The sequence below is a fragment of the Mauremys mutica genome, chromosome 5 (assembly GCF_020497125.1).
Source record: "Mauremys mutica isolate MM-2020 ecotype Southern chromosome 5, ASM2049712v1, whole genome shotgun sequence".
Classification (NCBI taxonomy): Eukaryota; Metazoa; Chordata; order Testudines; family Geoemydidae; genus Mauremys; species Mauremys mutica.
The window spans coordinates 27,428,394-27,449,803 of record NC_059076.1 but is presented as its reverse complement, the minus strand read 5'-3'; the positions used below and the strand labels follow the sequence as shown (position 1 = coordinate 27,449,803).

General features: G+C 41.2%; 1 protein-coding gene across 7 annotated transcripts in view; it reads right to left on the bottom strand.

Moving 5' to 3' along the window:
• Positions 1-21,410, bottom strand: part of GRID2 (glutamate ionotropic receptor delta type subunit 2) — a 1,103,852-nt gene that overhangs the window by 1,066,616 nt on the left and 15,826 nt on the right. The window contains exon 1 of one of the 7 annotated variants that reach the window (XM_045017700.1): positions 13,394-13,759. The exons of the other annotated variants lie outside the window; for them this stretch is intronic. Coding sequence (XP_044873635.1) covers positions 13,394-13,421 — 28 coding nt within the window. The 5' untranslated portion in view covers positions 13,422-13,759. Of the gene's footprint in view, positions 1-13,393; positions 13,760-21,410 lie in introns of those variants that run through there. 7 annotated transcript variants of the gene reach the window in all.

The following is a 21,410-nucleotide window of genomic DNA, read 5'->3' as shown; positions in this document are numbered from 1 at the left end:
TTCACAGAGATTGTGTATTTTTTCTCTTCTTTTTTTATTCTTTTAATAAACTCTTTAAAGTTCAGGACTTGGTAAAGTTCCTTACCTGTGGATTCAGGGGAAGGAAGCTAGGCGCCACTCTGTGGAGACAAGGGCTGTCTCCAAGCAGAGAAAGCAGGGAATGGAGAGGGAAGGAAAGGAATCTTCCTCCCTCTGTGATTTGATCTGTGCTTCCCCGGGAAAGTCCCTGGAAGGAGGAGAGGGAGGGGGGAAGTGGGCTGCTTCCCTGTGTGTAGAGATTCAAGGAGTTGGAATCAAGGTATCTCTCTCTCCGGAGCAGGCTGGAGAGAGGGAAGAGAAGGGAGGGGGAAGGTTCCTCCTCTGTGAGTGGATCTGTGTTCCCAGGGAGTGTCTTTGAAGGTAGACAGGGGGGGACAGAGGGGTGTCTCGATTCACCGAAATAATCGAGTGGTGGCAGCGAGAAGGAACCCTACCCTAAGGGTTAGGGTGGTGGCAGAATACCTGCGGGTCCCCATCTTTGAACCCACAAGCTCAAAGTGGGGGTGAGATCCCAGGACATGTGCCCAGCTAGGTACCCTGGCCAGTGAGTGAGTGAGGCAGAACCAAAGCTCATGCCACTGCCTACTCTTCTCTTGCCTTGCATCCTTCCTTACCACCTGGACTCCCAATTCTCTCTCTCTTCCTCACCCCCTTCTGGAGCATATCCATCTCTGAAACCCCCCTACCTTTTAGAGATTCGCTTCCTCCCAAAAGTCTCATCTTTCCCTCCATTGTTTCCCCTTGGTTCACTCATCGCCTTCTCTGGCTCTACGCTGTGGATTTTTAAAAGGTGTTTTAGTCATTGCACCGCTCAGCATTTCTGTGCTTAACTGACTTAGGAGCCTATGTCCCATTGACTTTCAGTTAAACATAGGCTCCTAAATTATGCGTTGAAATGCTGAGTGGGAGCAACACCTAAAAGTATCTTTGCACATCTGTAGGCCTAAATGCCTCTAAGGTAATAAGGAGGCCACATCCCCTGTTGCGTCTTCATAACAATGTCATGAGAGGCCACCTCCCATGTATCTGGAGGATCCAGAATTAGGGTTGCTGCCTTCTAGCTGGGCAAAAACTAAGATCCCTTTATACCAGAGGTTCTCAAACTGGGGGGTCAAGACCCCTCAGGGGGTCACAAGGTTATTACATGGGGGTCACGAGCTGTCAGCCTCTACCCCAAACCCCACTTTGCATCCAACATTTATAGTGGTGCTAAATATATAAAAAGAAGTGTTTTTAATGTATAAGGAGGGTAGCACTCCGAGGCTTGCTGTGTGAAAGGGGTCACCCGTACAAAAGTCAGAGAACCACTGCTTTATACAAAGCCATGATCTTTTATATTGAAGCAATAAAGGAACCTTCTTACCAGTGATTGGTGAAGGACATGTGTGCGCTGCAATTTGGAGAAAGGCAAGTGAATTGGACCCTGTTTACCAGATGGTGAAGGAGAGGAAGTGTAAAAGGGACCAGGAGGAGAAAGTGAAGAATTGGTCTGGGAACATGAAGGGTTACAGCACGGTGGGATCAGGGTACACTGCAATCCTGTTCTGAGCTGTTCTTGATGTGGCCCTTTAGTGGCGCGTGACTGAAGGGATAAAAACGGGAGAAGGGAAGTTTGAGGGGAGAGAGAATGGTCAAGGAGAAGCAAACCATTTCCATGGTCATTATTCTAACCTGATTATGCCTCTCTCATAGTTGCTGAGAATAAAGATGGGGAGCAGTTACACTCCTGGCTGAGATGGTAAAGGCTTAAAAAATAATAATAGAAAAGCCCGTCTGAAGGAATTCAACCAGAAATTCCACACCTTGACCATTTATCATCATCCTCCAAGAACCAGAATCAACTCACTTTTTACATCTTCCATTGTCTGCCATAGTAATCAGATGGGCTCAGGGAGAAAAACAAAAAGACACTGTGTATTGCTAACTGATTAAAAAAAAAAAGTTTTTCTAATCCTAAATTACATATTTTATTTTTCCACTTGGAGGGGTGGTGTGGGATCAGGAGGAGTGTTATTTTCTTAGAAAATAAAATCAAAACATGAGAATTTGATGCTTATGAAAGTGAAATACTAGTAGCACAGGTTACAATCAGCCAGCACACGCAGGAGCTGTACAAGTTTTCCCACCAATATTACTTGTAGTATTAGAGTAGCACATAATGGCCCCAAACGTTGGAACGTCATTGTGATAAGTACTGTACAAAAAACATATAGTAGGACAACCTCTGCCATAGTCTCAATAGACAAGAGAAACAGGGTGAGCAGGGAAAGACACGAAGTGGAGTAAGTTGCCCAAGGTAACACAACAGGTGAGTGGTAAATCCAGAAAAAGAACCAACATCTCCTGAGTTAATTCCAGGCCAGGGCCTACCCACTAAACACTGACCCTGCTAATACACTTGTGTGAGCATTTCTGGACCTTTCTTAGCAGAGACTTTCACAGCTGCAAAGCTACAGAACCAAGACAGAATGTGAGCCAATTAATTTTCACCTGTGAGCATCAAGGTTGAATACCAGAACTCCTGAAGTGTATATTCAGCAGTTTTAATCAAGTATTTTAAAACATAAGCCCAAGGTAAGTATGCCCAGTGGTCTGTGATGGGATGGGATCTGAGTTACTACAGAGAATTCTTTCCTGGGTGCTGGCTGGTGAGTCTTGCCCACATGCTCAGGGTTTAATTGATCGCCATATTTGGGGTCAGGAAGGAATTTTCCTCCAGGGCAGATTGGCAGAGGCCCTGGAAGTTTTTCACCTTCCTCTGCAGCATGGGGCACAGGTTACTTGCTGGAGGATTCTCTGCAGCTTGAGGTCTTCAAACCACTATTTGAGGACTTCAATAACTCAGACATAGGTTAGGGGTTTGTTATTGAAGTGGATGGGTGAGATTCTGTGGCCTGCATTGTGCAGGAGGTCAGACTAGATGATCATAATGGTCCCTTCTGACCTTAAAGTCTATGAGGTCTGTGCTGTTTTCTGTATTCCCCCAATCTTTTCAATATAGTATAGTGCTACCCATTCTCACCACTGACTATGCACATGGTGGTGTTAGAGTGATCACTACAAGATTCTTTCAGCTACCATGACATCCAGAATCAAAGAAATCTGGATCAGAATAAGACATATAAGGGGAAAGGTGACTGATAAATGCAGCTGATTCTCATACATAGAGCTTTTATACTGTGACCTCTGTTGCCCTAAGTATGAAGAAGGATATAAGTATCTTTTCTGGCCCATGTTGATTGATTAGTATTCCTAAAAACTAGAAAATGAGAATGTGTTCATTTGTTTCCTTCATTTAAGTGGAAAATGTGCTTCTAAACCATGTTGCCTGTAATCAGTTATTATGTGTATGTGTTAAAGTTTTTTTTTTAAAGTAATGAGAACCCCTCTCACTGTTCCCCCCCCAAAAAAGTTTATGACTATAGCTGGGATAACCTACTTCAAATTTCCTGCTTTGATGCATTAAACATAATTTCTCGCTCACTGTTTTCCATCATGACAAACAGCATCGTTATAGTTGACATTTACCTTATTCCACAGTATTTCTGTCATAAATTAAGAAAGAACCATTAGATCAGATGACATGACAGGGAAGAAGGCATCTAACTAACATGATAAATTATTTGTAGTGGTTTAAGATAATTCAATTTTGCCTGTAAAATACCTGAAATTAAAATAGAGAAGCTATTTTTCTCAGCTAAAGCTGGATTTCAGAGCTACTTTTCCACTTATCATCTACACTGTATAGCCATCTCAAAAGGCCTGTAAGGGCCTCACAGCTCAAACTGTTCCATTTTATTTTAAAAAAAGGCAAAAGATTGATATGAAAAGGTCTAAGATTCACTAGACAACATGCAATTCTAACGAAACTTTACCCATAACCACTTCCTCGTCCACCCCCACATTATCATCTTCTGATTATGACCTACTTTTCCTTCATGTCTACTTACTTGATTTGGAATTAACAATAAGTACATTTTGAAAAGAAAAAATACTGCATTTTCTGTTTTACTAGGTTCAAGCTTACTCCACAGTGACAAAGTCAAACTGATATGTAATTATTTCTGTTTGTGTGACTATAAAACCTATTTTGATTAACTCTCTAGACTCTGCATCTGTACCATGCCCATCACACAAACATAATCCAAACTGGCTTCCAGGTTGCACGATTGTTATGGCTACCTGTATCATCCTTTAAACTCTTCCTGCTCACCCTCTTTAATCTTTTAGTCTCCGGGTTATGTGTTTTTGTATTGTGTTAAAATCACATAAAATTAAAATGGTAAGTATACTTTAAAAGTGAGCAATGGAATAAAATCTTTCCTACCATCTGCACTCCAAGTGGAACATGGAGAACAATCTTACCATAGGGGATGGTGGCATATTACCCCAATATATTATCCTTCCTGTTTCAGCCTCATGGTGTATTCTGTATGACAAAGTGGTAGCTATACTTAAAATCCTTAACTTTACTAAGTGCTGAAAGGACACAATCAACATTTCAATATCCCAGCAATTAATAAGAACATAACTTCAAAGGATCATTCCAAGAAAATCTCATTTTAAAATTCATGAAAGCAAACTATTGTCAATAAACTTTGTTCAGAATCTTGTCACCCACAATTATAAGACATTTATCTGCAAAATGAGCTGAAAATCTCATCACTGTACAGCACTTACACTGGTCATTTGGCAGTGGAAAAAGAGGGGGCTCGCTAAGTAAGCAAAAATGCATGCCAACACATGTATCACATCGTGATAATAGCAAAACTTGAAAGCTTTGTGAGACCTGAGGCCAAAGGCCAAGTGCTTCTAAGCACCTGAAAAAAGTACTCCTTACACTCTTTAGACAACTTTTAAACAAAGTATAAGATATTCTCACAGACATAAGAAGTTGCCAGCAAATTATTCTTGTGATTAAGCATTTGTGTGAACACAATTACATGTTTGAATCTCAGTGGACATATTTCAGGGGCACAGTTCAGGTACCTCTCGAAATCTTTAATCCATTTGGCCCTAAATGTCTTTGGCTCGTGTCTAACATTATAACAATTTTTTTCTACGACATCTTTTATCTGAGCATCAGAAAGTGCTCCAAGAACCCTCACTATACTTCTAAGGGGAGAGCTTAGTTATTACCCATCGCCTCCCATTTGGTGTTTGAGGACTTTGAAGCACATTTAGGTCAAGGGAATAGATTCTGATCCCCTTAAATATATTAAGTAACACTTTACTCCTTGGGTAATCACAGTGAAATAAATGGGAGTTCTTGAGATGCTAAAAACTGCTGAATGTGATATGATATCAGAATACAGTCCCAAGTGACTATGAGTTAGTACACTCTCAAAAACATATTCCATCCTTAACTATAGCAGAAAACCTTAAGAAAAAAATATTGTATTAAATCATATCAAAAACATTTGCAACCAGGCAATGTCTTGACTGCAGTTGGAAAGCAGCAAATTGCCTCAGGATTTATTGTTTGTTGGGATTTTACACACGCAAACATGCCCCAAGTGCAATTTAATCACTAAATGTCTGCAGGATCAGGGCCTACCACAGGTACCTAACTTTATGCATATGAGTAATCTCATTTAAGCTGAGAAATTGCTCATGAGCGGTAAGTTAAGTACATGAATATATCTTTGCAGGATGCAGCCCATCTATAGCATCCACTATTGCTATTAATTTTATATGAAGCCCCTGGTAGGATTTCATGGAGTCTTTTCCTTTTCAAGGTCAAAACTGACTGGGACAAGATTTTTTTTTTTTTGAATGGGGGTCTTTTTGGATAGAAGGGGCTTAAGGCTTAGAACAGGGTGTCAGCGTTGAGAGTTTTACTAATTAGGAACTTCAAAAACACACTGGGAAAAACATCTTTATCAACTCTGGGCAAAATTCCTAGGCCCAGTTTAGTGTCATGCTATTTACACTATGTGCCCCTGTTACCAATAAGGCTAATGGCATTTTGGGCTGTATAAGTAGGAGCATTGCCAGCAGATCGAGGGACGTGATCATTCCCCTCTATTTGGCATTGGTGAGGCCTCATCTGGAGTACTGTGTCCAGTTTTGGGCCCCACACTACAAAAAGGATGTGGAAAAATTGGAAAGAATCCAGCGGAGTGCAACAAAAATTATTAGGGGGGCTGGAGCACATGACTTATGAGGAGAGGCTGAGGGAACTGAGATTGTTCAGTCTGCAGAAGAGAAGACTGAGGGGGGATTTGATAGCTGCTTTCAACTACCTGAAAGGGGGTCCCAAAGAGGATGGATCTAGACTGTTCTCAGTGGTAGCAGATGACAGAACAAGGAGCAATGGTCTCAAGTTGCAGTGGGGGAGGTTTAGGTTGGATATTAGGAAAAACTTTTTCACTAGAAGGGTGGTGAAGCACTGGAATAGGTTACCTAGGGAGGTGATGAAATCTCCTTCCTTAGGAGTTTTTAAGGTCAGTCTTGACAAAGCCCTGGCTGGGATGAGTTAGTTGGGGATTGGTCCTGCTTTGAGCAGGGGGTTAGATTAGATGACCTCCTGAGGTCCCTTCTAACCCTGATAGTCCATGATTCGAATTAGAGAGAAGAGTCTGGTTTCAAGCTCTCCCTGAGAAGGAGGTGGCAGCTGTGCATTCACAAAGGAGGATGATCCTTATAAAAGGCTACCAAAATTTGGATACAAAAGTCAGCTCGTTAAACACGTTACACATGTAGGGAAACAGTCAATCAGCAGAAAAACAATGAATTTTAAAAAATCAATTAAGGAACTAAACAAGCCTAACTGAGTTTCTTCTTTTATCAAGGTATGTGTAAAATGAGAACTATTTCAGTACCAAAATCAAAATTGTAATAGAATGGATGTGAGAATTGGAATTATCCCAGCCCTACTAGAATCATATGTACCAGATGACTCCTATTCTACACATTAGAAAATGGGCTTAAAAAAAAGTGGGATCTGGGAGGACTTATCAAAGAAACAGGAAAAAATTTCAGAATATCTGACTTAAAGAAAAAATCCCCCAGAAACAGAAAGACTTGAATTACAATATAGTGATCTTTATTCCCTCCCGCCCCCAATTGGGGACCGAGTACACAAGCATAAAGAATGGAGGTGTTCCCTATTAAATAATGGACTACAATTCAGCACACAGTTAGTGAGTGCCTCTATTTTAACCAGTGAAAGTCGGAATCCAGTGTACTGTTAAAGAGTATCTGTTGTGGGATGCCAAGTATCAATCTATTGTTAAATCAGAGAGAAAGACAACTTTGTTTCTTGGAGACTCCAAGAGACAGTGTTTAAATTCCATTTCTGTTTCAGTAAAGGGAAGGGTTTAATTAAATGCCATTGTGCATCCATTAAAAAAAAAAAAAAAAAAAAACTTTTGGGGATTGTGGATACTGACCATTCATCTTTCACTGAAAAGGGTACACCACACTAAGTCTAACAGGTTAGACAGTAGCATCTCTTTAAGCCCCAATCTTGCAAATTCACGTGCATGAGTGGACCCTAGCATGTGTATGGAAGCCCACTGACAAGTTACGGAGGCCTCCTGCGCATGGACAGCTGCTTTTACCCACACAGATTTGATTTCAGTATTTGGGCCTTAGGCAGCTATCAAGCCCAAAAGAAAGGCCATTTAAGCCATTTAAGCACCAGAAGGCTGCATAAGCCAACTGTATATCCAGATGAGTTTCTTGCTGTTTGCCTAACATGAATTGTCAATAGGAGTTCTGAAAATGAGCACCCCATCTCTGAATAGTTCTATCACAGAGAGAAACCCTGTCCCACTGTCATGACACCATATATGGAATTAGTGTACATTAGATAGAAGGTGTGAACTACACAAAAACTACAGCTCAACAGGCTTCCACACAGCTCCTGTGCCAAATTTGTCCCCTTTATTTACCAGGCACCACATCTTGTGTAAAGTTTATAGATCACTCACAGACATCTAGTAGCTGAATAATATACTATATGTAGGCCTGGTTGGAAAAAAAAATAAAAACCCATTTTCACAAATCATCACCAAAAGAAACTAACACTTCCTTTCACAATGGAAAAAAGGTAATGAAAAAGTGGTTGGAAAAATCCCTATCCCCTTTTTAACATTGCCTCCCAATTTTCTTGAGATTTTTCAAAAATGTTGATCAACAACATTGAGAAAAAGTGAAAATTTTCCACAAATTCTCCCTTTCCACCCCCAGTGAAACACACCTTTGATTCAATTTTCCACCCTCCTTAACTGAATAGCCACATTACACCCAAGCATCCGCAGGTTAAAAAAAAAAAAAGACATCAGGCAGAAAGTGTAACTAGAGTACTTATGCAAGGAGACGACCAGGAGAACAATCCATGGAAGGGTGCTCTGTGGTAACAAAGTTCCAGGAGATCCCCTCTTACAGTCCTTAGACTTTCAGAAGTCGAGTTTGCCCGTCCCGTACCAGAAATAGTCAGAAGGCCCATCCCCCAAACCTGAAGAAATTCCTAGGCAGCCCCAGGAGACCAGTACTGCACCCATGGACATCCTGTGCTCCAACACCAACTCTGGCCCTAGCACATCCCCCCCCCATTACAATGGCAGTGAGACTGTCGGTGACTGCAGCTTCTCCTGGAACACTTGGGGGAATGCTCCATGAGAAACAATCTGGGGCTCTATCAACTTATCTGGGTCATCTCCAAGGAGACAGGGAGTTGGGGGATAAAGCGCATCACCAAGCATGCCCCAGTCCACCTGTCAGGTATATTATTAAAGCTGAGATCATGTGTGACTAAAACTGCACACTAGAAATCTTTAAAATGTGGAAAAGCACTTGCACTCAGAGTCTACTTGGAGTAGTCTTGAGGGAAGGAGAGCGAACAGTATTATGGCAGTAGCTAATCTTCACCATCTACTGTGTAGTAAGAAGGTGAACAGTACAGAGACGGTCCCCTCTGTGTACAGTTCTAGGATGATGTAGGCCATTCTGAGGCCATGTTTACAGATTCTAGAGCAACTGGCTGGAATATTCTTACTGTGTGTACACGAGAAAAATAATGACCTTCTTCTATGAAGATATTTAAATTAGGTACTTTATTTCATTTGTGTTGAGTACAGTTGATTCCAAAAGCTCAAGTAAAAAAAATTAGTAATAGTAACAGAACAGAAGAGATGTCAGGCAAGTTATTTTATCTGGCTATTTATATGGTTTGGATATGAAGCCTCATGCAACCAAATTTTTTTGAAAAAAAGCACTTTTCCAAAGCATGCATCTAGCAAAACTTAAGGTCAAAATCCTCCTATCTGGTCACAGTAATTTGCAAGATGACTAGGCTATCACTGAGGCAATTCTTTCATGTCTAGTTTTCTGGCAAACATTCATTTTTAAGATTTCTAGTGTGAAGTTTTAGTCACACATGATCTCAGCTTTAATTTTAATATATATATTAATGAAGTTCCCAGTCTTCTTTATGATGAAGAGTGTGGTATAAAACATGGGTGAAATAAGTAACAAACCTGTAATCTGAAAGAATAGTAGTGTTCTGAATTAGAGAGATCATCTGTCAATTAGGGGTCATTACATGGTTTGTTCTTCCCTCCTCTCCCCATTTAAAAAAAAAAAAAAAAGGTAAGAAAGGTCTTTTCCTCTAGATTTGTTTCTCTGCAAAGTCAGGTAAGGCTAGATTGGCTAAATTATTCCTAGAGGTCAGTTTGTCCCAACAGGAATATTGCTCCCTGACACTTCTGAGAATCCACATTCTGATACTAATCCAATGTCCTGGAGACATTTTAGCAACTTGTCTGGATGAATCAAGTCATCTCCACAATGTTTTGTTCATTTTCAGTCAGTCAATCTAATTTCTCTCAGTTGAACTTTTCATTAGTTTAAAGCTCCCAACATGTACTTTGAATTCTCAATTTTTTAAGATTTCATCCTGGCATTTAAAAAAAAAAAATCACTGGTTGGTAACTCTACCCAGTTCTCATATAGGGATTGTTTAGTCTCAAAGTTGTGCATCTAGATTTGAATGCCACAGAATATTAATTCCATGTCTAATTGCTGGTTGTTAGATTTTGTTAGTCAACATTTTAAATAAATAGCTATCCCATTAGATCATCTCCTCCTTAATAGCAAGTTGTGCTTTACAAGTTGTGCCTCATTATTACAGAGATTTGGAAAATTGCACTTTTTTAGACAGATGTGAACAGTATAGAGTAGAGCATTTTTGAATTGCATTTGGTCTCTGAATTGGAGAGTTGGGAGGCATACAAAACCACAGAAACTCACTTGAACAACAGAACTAAACTTCATTGCAATAGAACAGTCATTTGTGGTAACTTCTCCAGATGAATCCTTAACTTGCCTGGGCAGAATTCTTCTCTTTCTGTACAACTTTCCCCAACTTTGATTTGCCCTGAACCCTCCTTATATTGGACTTCTCTGCCTGGCTCACGATTTAGCCAATAAAGGGAAAGTCCCCTAATTATGATGAAAAATATACATGTCCTGACTAGCCTCTATTCACTCCTCCTTTCTTCCCATCAGCTTTCCTGCCCCCAACATATTCTCATACAGTATTGCCCAGAATAGCCTTGTGGCTCACCAGATAGCAACCACAAGGAATTGCTCCCCTGATGGTCTAGTTTGGATCTATACCTACCATTTTAATTTCCCCTTTTAAACAATGTTAAGCGGAGTATTTAGTTCAAAATCCTCAAGAGTGGTGGGTTTTAGGACATACCCCTCCACTTTGCACCTCACGGAGGAATAGCCTAGCCTGCTGGCTTCTGTGTAAAGAGAGTAGGTGCCCAACTCAGGCTTTGTGAATCCCACTGGTTTTCTGAGTGTCTGCATTCCTTTGGGAATCTAGCCTTTTGGTATTTCTTACTAATGCTGAGTATTTGTATGGGAAAGATCCTGTAGCTTTTATTCAGGCAAATCACCCAAACACAGAATTGGTCCAATACCCTATTACATGGAGAGTCATTCTTGATTTACACTGACATCATGATGATAGCAACTAGGCATCAAGGTCCCATTGTACTTGGCACCATGCAGACAAGTGAAAAAGAAGACAGTCACTGCCCCACAAAATTAAAAAAAAAATAGATAAGAAATCAGAAATCCGGGCCAGGAGACACATTGTAGTATACCATATAGTCACCAAATACAATCTAAAAATATATAAGTTAAAAGGTAAAGCACACAACTTGCTAGCACATATAGAAGTCTTATTAGAAAGTTATTTTTCAGCAGAATAACTAATCTCACTCTTAAATGCAATTTGCATACTCCACTACACTGAAAATATTCTCAACTTTTGTGTTAATTAAAAACAGAGTTTCACTGAATCTTAGCTAACTGAGAGTTCCATTGTATTTTATAACAATTTTGAACCAATTTGACCATGCACTGAGTCACCATTTTCCCCCACAAATTCCGGTGATTTCTGTAGTTTGTCCATCTAGTGACAGTTTTCTGTGAATAAGCGATGGAAAAAAACAATACTTTTTTATTGTATTGTATATAATATTTCAGATGGCTCTGATATCAGGGTAAGAACACAGAGTGTGCGTTCTCTCACCCCCTCCCAAACCTGAACACTGAGAACAACCTGCTTTAAACAGATCTAGTAGTCTCTCGTCACCCTTTTCCTTTCTTTCTCATTCAATCCATTTTAAATACATGATAATGTCAAATGAACTATACTTTAGAAGTCAGAGAATGAATATGCGTAAATCCTATACTTCTCCTTCCTTGTCTGTCAACCTTCAAATGATACTTCTCCGCATTATGGAGGATTTCCCTCACACACTGACACTACTGAACTTTAAGCACAAACAATGCCTATTCCAATGGTTTAAAATATACATAGCTTTTAAAAAGCACACACACACAGCATTGCCAGAACTATTGGTCAGATACAGGTTCAAAACATCTCAGGATATGATGATGGGCTCAGTTTATAGTTATTTTATTATTTTTCAATACCTGGGAACATAAGAAACATGTTTCTATGAAACTGTAGACTCTTGTAGAAAAAAAAGGACAACATAATGTAACATTCTTTCCAGATTCATGATCAGGCCTTTGAAACAACCAAAGTAAAATCTGCCAAAGAATCCAGCCTAATTTTCAGTACAGGGCGTGTGGGAACAGGACATTGGGAGATTATCTAGTGCTGTGGGAATGTTCATGCACTGCAAACTTAATCATTACTGTAGTACAGACTTGATCAATAAAGCTCCAGAGTTACAGACCTCCCTATTGTGCATCTTGATTTAAGAAGCCACCTAATAGTCAGGAACATTTAGAGATAGACCAAGAGAGTTACATTTTTATCATGGTACAAAGGTATTTAGCCCTTGCTGAATGGGGGTTGAGATTTGAGATAAGAGATGTTAAATCCACAGTTAAATCAGCACACATTGGGTTATACATGACTACTGTAACACTTCAGTCAACAAAACATCTGTTGAGACTTTACTTAAATACCATGGAAAACACAGAAAAAGTTATTTACCTGCAATTCTTGGGGTTTTTTGGGGGGTGGGGGAGTTAACATTTATGTTGTAATAACAGCTTAGATTTCTTGCGGTAGTGACTTTGGCTCAAAGAAATTCCAGGCCTTATGGGCTGATCCACCTATTATAGACCATCCAACAAGCTCTCAGAGCCGGATCTTAAACATAATGGTACTTCTTGAAAAAAGTGACTATATAAACAGCTTTGTGAGGCTCCCTATCTACTGTGCTTCACTGACTTCCACATAAAATATTTAGTTTGTTTAAAACAAAAACAAAACAAAACAGCTGTATAAACTCTTCCTGAGCTCTGACATTCAAACGGACCTTCTTTCCACTGCACACTTACTACACGTTACAGAAAGTCTGCAGGCCAAATTATGCAGCTAACTTCACTTGTGCAACCCCTTTGCCTTCAGATTAGGCCCTCAGCAACACCTGTACACCCGCATTAGTCTTAAGTGGGTTTGCACAGGTATCACAGAGGGAGTAAGTTTGAAGAGAATGGGGTTGCACAGCAGAAGCTGAAAGTATTAACAGGCCTGCACATCTTCTATTACTCGTGATGATATATCAAAGCCCAGAATAAACTTGTACAGATAGACACAAGCTTTTATTATTTGCAAACTGAGCACATTTGCCGTAGAAAGAAATGAATGATATAATGAATATAGAATCCCACTATACAATATACCCTTTTAGGGTAGTAGTCAACTTTTAAAAATGTCACTCTGCTAATGTTCCTGGCAGAAATGTTATTAGGTTTTTATTCAGCATGAACTGAAGCCCTGCAATACTCTATCAACATTTTCCATCAACAATAAAACAATGGACCTCTGTCACAGGGCTGCATCACTCACCGCTAGTTTGGCACCTCCTCCGGGTCATTCTGGGAATTAGCTCTCAAGGCCAACACCCTGTGTGCAATTTGCATACTGTCACTCAGACTCTGGTCTACAGCTTCTCTCCCTCCTGGGCCTGCAGCATCCTCTTTGTGACTCAGCCCTTCAGCTAGGTCACTCAGTGTTCCCCCTTCCAGGGTACAGTCTGTCAGCAGGCCTAGGCAGTCTTCTCATTCATTGCCTCCTGTCTTGGCTATGCCCTTGGTGGCTGGTAGGGCAACTCAGGCTCACCCTCTTCTCTAAGTTCCAGTCCAGGGACCCTTAGCTCAGCAGTTCTGGGCTTCCTCTCTCTGTCCTCACTGCTGCTTCCCAATCATCCTGGTTACTCCTTCCCCCAACTGCCTCCACCAAGGGAAAAACTGCAGACTTCCCCCCCCCCCCGGCCCCGCCCCGCCCCGCCCCGCCCAGCAGCTCCCAAACACTCCTTCCTCTTCTCAGGGAGTGACTGCCTTTTTCCAGCAACTACCTAATCTGTAGCCCACTACCTGGCTTGATAGGCCCCACCTCTTCCTGCACAGGTAAGCCTCTCTGCAATTAGCTGCCTCCAGCCTAAAGCTCCCCTGTTTGCAGCCTAGTTAGCTGATTGGGTCCACCTGCTTTAACTACTTCTTGCAGGGCCTGTGTGGGGAGCTCAATCCCATCACAGCCTCCATGTCCAAACACTTTTCTTCTTAGGCACAAGCACAGTTTATGTCAGGGCTGCCCAGAGGATTCAGGAGGCCTGGGGCAAAATAATTTCAGGGGCCCCCTTCCATAAAAAAAAAAGTTGCAATACTATATTCCTATGGGGGCCCCTGCAGGGCGGGGGGCAAATTGCCCCATTTGCCCCTCCCCCCCGGCAACCCTGGTTTATGTAAACAAATGTGAACATAGCTTTGTGCTGGGCATGTTGGTGAACAAAACTTGCTTTAAAGAGTTTAGAGAGGACCATGCTTGCATTGAGTTGGAACTGTTTTCAAACACAGCTCTCGCTAGTTCTGACAAAGGAGGAGATTTGCAGTAGGGCTTGTGCTCCGAAACACTTCAGTGCTTTTTGAAAATCTCACACAGACCCTTATTGATGAAATCTATGGCCCAGAATGAGACAAATGAAAAAAGTGGTCAAGCAAAGCAGTCTATCAACTCATTCCTCTGCTCAAAGGGATTAGAATGTAGCTTCAGCGGCTCTGTTACCAACCTTGCACCAAAGTGTGTACCATCAACACTGAATCTCAACACCCAGCTGAGATATCTGACTGTGACTTGCTGGAGTCTTTCCTGGCGGACTTCATGTCAGAATTAAAAGAAGCATCAGGGGAGGTTAGGGAAGCTTTTAGGTGCTCACTCTGATCTGACAGCTCACAGCAACAACTAGGCACAGATCTCCTAGTTAAGCCAGTCCTGAAACACTCAGCATCAAAACAAAACAGAAGTCATATCTGGCTGCAAGGGATATTTTACAACTGCATTTGGAAGCATATCTTCAAGCCACAGTGCTGCTTCCTCTGACTTTGAGAAGGGAGAGCAAAAATATACAGATAACAATCCAGAAATAAGCAGAAAAGGTTGGCAGAGTACATTTAGATGAACCAAGGGTCAGCAAGACACTGCCAACTTCACCCAGAGCATTCAGTAACTACACATTTAAAAAAATTAAACAGAAAGGCTCCCTTTGGAAAGGATGAATTCTCCTCAGGCAATGAAGAGAGAGTGAGACCACAGCTCTGATACAACAGTAGTTGATGTCAGCGTAACCTCAATAGAAAGTGTTTTCACCACTAGTGATAAGAAAGGAACTGACACCAATCGGGATCATTATGGTTCTTCAGCTGGTGTGGCCTGAAGTACCCAAGTGGAGCCAATTACGATAGAACTCCAAGGTATAGAAACTCTTGCCAGTCAATGTCATGCTAGACGTATGGCCACTGTAGTGTTAATCTGTTGTAACTGGTGAATTTTTATTTACTGAATTTGCCCTTTGTCATAACTTGTCAAACTTTTTTTTTCTGATTTCTTTTGTCTTTCAGCAGTTCACAGGAAGTGTTGGAATACGCGTTGAGTATGGAGGTTGGTACACAGCAGGTTGGGATTCTTATCACAGAGGACACTGGGTGTGTAAAGTTGGTTAGGGTGGTTCAAGAGGGATTAGCAGCTGGGATGGAAGTCAGGGTCTGATCTTTTATTAGAGCTGGGTTAGCTTAGTTTACATAGTCTCTCTCTTCCACTATTAAAGCAAAATTAATATTCAACACTCACAAGTTGCCTTTTGTCCCTAGCTTATTTTAAGGATTTGAAAAGTAAATCAAGTAGAGAAATACTATTATTGTATTATAACATAAGCTATATTTGCTTTAGAAAAAACTCACCTGTCGTGGCAAGCTGTGACAAAACTTCCATTCAAATCAGATAAAACCAGTGTTAAAAATCCTGTCATGCATCTTTAAGGTTGGTAGCTGATGTTACTTGAATAATAATTTCTCCTGGAAGGCTCTACTGGAGTTATATTAATTATTATACATAAAAAAACTGAGTTAAAAGAATGTTATTAATGTTGTAAAGTCAAGCACGCAAAAGTTAGGAAATGTCAGAATTAAGGTTGCATTATATTACAGTCTTCAATTATATCACAACATGCTATTTCCACCCCCCCATCCCTGCCTCATTCAGTGCAGAGGATGGATGGTGCTCACTTAATGAACAGCTATTCAGTATTTTGTTTTCTCCTCATTATTCAATATGTGACCTTATTTGCTGCACATGATTCAAACGCTGCGCCAAAGACATATTTGTTCATTTCCTCATAGCATTTTTATGATATTCATCACTACAGTAGCTGAGTGTTTCACAAACATTAGTGAATTTATTTTCACAGCACATTGTTATCCCCATTTTACAGATGGGGTACAGACACATTAAGGTCAAAAGTTTTGGGTGTCCAATTTGAGACACCTAAGGTCTGATTTTTCAGGAGCACTTAGCATTACATAGCACTTTATATATTCAAAGCACAGCTCCCAGTGACTTAGTTGCAGCTGAATACTCAACACTTTTGCCAATCAGACTCTGTATCTCCAGTCAGACACCCAGAAGATGAGGAACACAGAAGTGGTGAGCACTTGTGAGACATTTTGTTTAAGTGACTTGACTACAATCACATAGGAACTCTGTAGCAGAGGCAGGGATAGCATCCAATTCTCCAGAACAGCATTCCACTGCTTTAATCATGAGACCATCCTTTCTCTTCCTGCAAACTCCTGCCTGTTTCACAGAAAACTCCAGGAAACAGGCAGCCTTGCCTCCTGTTTCTCTTGCTTTCCTCAAGGGGCTCCTGCAGGAGCATGCAACCCTTCTTCCAGCTCCTTCAGAGCCCCCTGATCTATCCACACTCCATCCATGGCCCCATAAAGTTGCAAGATCTCCTCATCAACCTCTTCCTGGTGTTGGCCAAGATGGCTATCCTTCACATCAGGAGGGAGAAACTGGACTGGGTGGAGGGGTATTCTGGAACTATGGGGTCTATTTCAACAATTTTTCAACAACATTTATCAACATTATGAAGGCATTCCACGCCAACTCAAAATGCTGCATTCAAATGGAAAATGGATTGAGTAACCCATTCAGCATCAAAACAGGTGTAAGGGAGGGATATGTCCTGTCTCCTTTTTTGTTTATGCTGGTCATCAACTATGGATCAAAACAATGAGACAGTGATACATATGGCTTAAAATGGAACAATTCAAGGCTATTTGATCTAGACTTTACTGACGACATTACTCTTATCAAAGAAGATGCCAACGGACTGCAGAAATGCACAAACCAAGTAAAAGAAGTAACGGAGAAGGTAAGTTTGAGATACAATTCAACGACATGTAAAGTCATGTTAATGGGGACTACAGGAGCAGACATCAAAATTGAATAAGCGAAACTGGAGAAGGTGGACAATTTTATGTATCCTGGAAGTACCATCAGCCAAGATGGTACCAGTTCTGAGGAAATAAGAAGAATCAGGAAGGCAAATACTGTTTGAGTCTTCCAAATGCATCTGGCAACTCAAAAAAATCTCCCTCAAGACAAAACTGTTGCAATTGTTATCGCCATCACAACATATAGCAGTGAGACATGGCAACTTACCAAGAAAGATACGCAAAAGCTGGATGCATTTCATCACAAACGTCTGAGAAGAATATTGGGAATAACGTATAGAGATAGGAAGACGAATGAAGAAGTCAGAAAAATTACTGGACAAGGCACCCTCTCACAAATAATCTACAAAGGAAGACATCAATTGCTGGGACATGTGCTGAGAATGGAAAAAGAATGCTTACCAAATACCACCCTTGAATGTAAGCCAGAAAATGCAAGAAGAAATAGAGGAAGACCACGAATAACATGGAAATGAACAGTTCTGAATGACATCAATCTCCTCCACATGAAATGGGAAGATTTGGAGAGAAGGGCAGTTGACAGACAAGGATGACAAATGTGGGTAGCCCAATGTGCAGCAAAGCATGGGATGGTCTAAGGTCCACTCATGTCTCCTGGCAGCATTCCTCTGGGCAATAGCCACTGAATCCTTGGATTAGTCACCTGGGGCTGGCTCATGCCAGCTGATTCAGACTCATGAGGCTCAGGCTAGGGGGCTGTTTAATTGTGGTATAGATGTTCAGACTCTAGGACCCTGCGAGGTGGGAAGGTCCCAGAGCTCAGGCTGCAGCCTGAGTCCAAATGTGTACACCGCTATTAAACAGCCAGTTAGTCCAAGCCCTGCGAGCCTGAGTCAGCTGGCGTGGGCCAGCTATGTTGTCCCCTTCCGGTTCATTCATTTCCAGCCTTTGATCTCACTCCCACCCGTTTTCTCCTTTGTTGTCCCTGTCAAGGTTTCTTTCCCCACTTTGAACTTTAGAGTACAAATGTGGGGACCTGCATGGACACTTCTAAGCTTAATTTACTAGCTTAGATCTGGTAAAGCTGCCACCAGCCAGAATTTCAGTGTCTGGCACACTTCTGTCCCCCCAAAACCTTACCCTCCCTGGGCTGCCTTGAGGGACTTCACCAATTCCCTGGTGAACATGGATCCAACCCCTTGGATCTTAAAACAAGGAGAAATTAACCATCCCCCCACCAATTCCTGGTGAGTCTAGATCCAATCCCCCTTGGATCTTAAAACAAGGAAAAATCAACCAGGTTCTTAAAAAGAAAGCTTTTAATTAAAGAAAGAAAAGGTAAAAATTATCTCTGTAAAATCAGGATGGAAAATGCTTTACAGGGTACTTAGATTTGTATAGCCCAGAGAAAACCCCCTCTAGCCTCAGGTTCAAAGTTACAGCAAACAGAGGTAAAAATCCTTCCAGCAAAAAGAAACATTCACAAGCTGAAAAAAACAAACATAAGACTAATCCGCCTTGCCTGGCTATTACTTACAATTTTGAAACATGAAAGACTGATTCAGAAAGATTTGGAGAGCCTGGATGTACGTCTGGTCCCTCTTAGTCCCAAGAGCAAACAACAATAAAACAAAAAGCACAAACAAAGACTTCCCTCCACCAAGATTTGAAAGTATCTTGTCCCCTCATTTAGTTTTTGAAGAGATAGGATCTGTGTGTTTCCAATAGTACACACCTTCCAACCCCCTCTGTGGCCCCACAAAGACACAGGACCCCCTCCTACTTCCTCCTGGTGCTGGCTAAGATGAACACCCATCACTCCTGGAGGAGGAAGCTGAACAGTGGAGTACTCTGCAATTGTGGGTCCTATTTCTACTCCCTCATCTGATAACACCTCCAAGGCAGGTTTATTTTGGGCAATGTCCATTGACTCTTTAGATGCCTTTGAGGAGTGGTGGGTGCTGTCCAGGATTCTCTTTTGGTGTCCGTCTCTGATTCTCCTTTTTTACCTTTGACTACACTTCCATTACTGTTTTCTCCTTCGTTGTCCCCAAGACTCTCTTATGGTCTAGGCTTAGTGTTTCCTCTCTCTTAGTTGAAGGCGTGGACCTTTAGTCTTGGGGGGACTTCAACCCACCTATCCCAGTCCTGCAAATAATAAGCACCTTCCAACTTCTGCCAAACAATGAACGGGGAGCTGACAGGCACCAGCTTTCTTCACTATACAACCCCGATTCATCTCCAGAGCGAGTCAATTCTACACACTGAATAAGGCAAGGGTTCTGTGGAAAAAAATAGCATAAGATCATGTAATTAAAGCCTGTATTTGAGTATTTGACTTTGCAGACTTAGTGTTCTCTTAATGTAGTTTGTATAATTTCCTAGGTTTTAAAAATCAAATTGAGAAGAAAAAAAGAGTTCCATACTATGGAATTATATTGACATCCACATGGTTTATCAGCAAGGATGGAACCTTTAGATCCACCCCACAGAACTCTGAACTTTTGATCTAATGGAATAACTGATATAAGTAGTTGGTTGTCATCCTCTATGTGGGCCGGTACTAGAGGGAGATGAGAAAAGGACTTTGCCACCTGGGTTCACAGATATGTGCTGACAGCAGACGAATGAGATAAGACTCGTGAAACATAAATTCCATTCCAGACTCTGAAGGGGGATCTTCCCTAGTGAGCATAGACTCTTCTGTGGGACCCCCCCGCCCCCCAAGCTTGATCCCTTCTGCCCTATCCCCTGCAAACTGTCCCTATCCCAGTGCTGTCATTTCTCCACTTCTGGTTCCTTGGCCTAGTCCCATTCTCTACTCCTCAGGCTTTTCATCCAAGTCCACGCCTTCTTGCTTAGCCAGTCCCAGTCTCCCTCTCTGGGCTCAATGTCTGAATTCCCCAACTCACAGTCCCGTCCCCCTTCACGCCCAATACCTGTCTCCTTGCTCAGCCAGGCCCTGTTCCTTCAGCTCAGCTCTTCATGTGATCCATCTCCTCTATAAGCACCCAGTCCAAGTCTCCTCCCCAAACCCGTTCTTTCTGCGTGCAGAAAGTGGTGATGCAATGCCCTGGCACAAGTGAATATCTTATGCCTTCTCTACTCTCTTGTGCTGGCATGCAGGACAGGCCACAATCAAGCTCAAAATATTGCCAAAGAAATGGCACAACTGATGGACAGTCTCACTGTCAAACAATGGTGCTCTAAAAGGGATTAATAATTTGAAAATAAATATCCTTCGCAGGTTTCTGGGACAGGTAAAAATTAGCAATTGTTTGTTAGGAAATCATATCTCTGATTTCCTATCTCATCAAGTCCCTCTGTGACTCCATTCACAGCAGAGTGAGAGGAAAATTCCACAGTCCATTTGATATTTTTGCATGAATGTGGTTTATATTCTCTGTTTAAACATTGCACTAACAAAGCTCTTCTCAGTGATGTTCCTTGTTTTGTTAGAGGAAGAAAGTAAAAAATGAAGCTGTTGGTTGTTTGAGTATGTTATCTTATTGTGATACTATACTATATTAATTACTAGGATAACTGCACCTATGCATTTGCTGGAATGTGTGGCTATTAATCACAAAGCACAGAAAGATATCAAATAACTAAACATCAGATGGATTATTCTTGTTTTTGACACGCCATTATAGCTAGGGATAGTATCGGTGACTATTGCTTCATCTATCTGTATATAAACTATTAAATTAAAGGTGAATCTGCATTTCTTCACATATATTCCATAGAGTTCTCTCTCCTTCAGAGACCAGTCAGTCACAGTACTGACCGGGGCCAGCATTGTTTAGTTTGAGAAGTCAAATGTCAGTCACAATCACACATGTAGACCCTACTGTTGCAGGGCCCAAATCTGCATGCTATACATTTCAAATGGGATTTACATATATTCAGCAACTGGTAGAACAATCCTTTGAAAGCCAAACTCATGTCTATGGACAGTAAAGATTCCATGTCACTGTGTACTTTCATAAAAATAGGAGTTTGCTCACTGACGCTAATATTATAATTCCATCCAAAAGCTATATTAATAAACCTATTTTCTTAACTACGACAGGGGGAAAAAATCTAACATTCAAATCACTAGATTTTGCAAT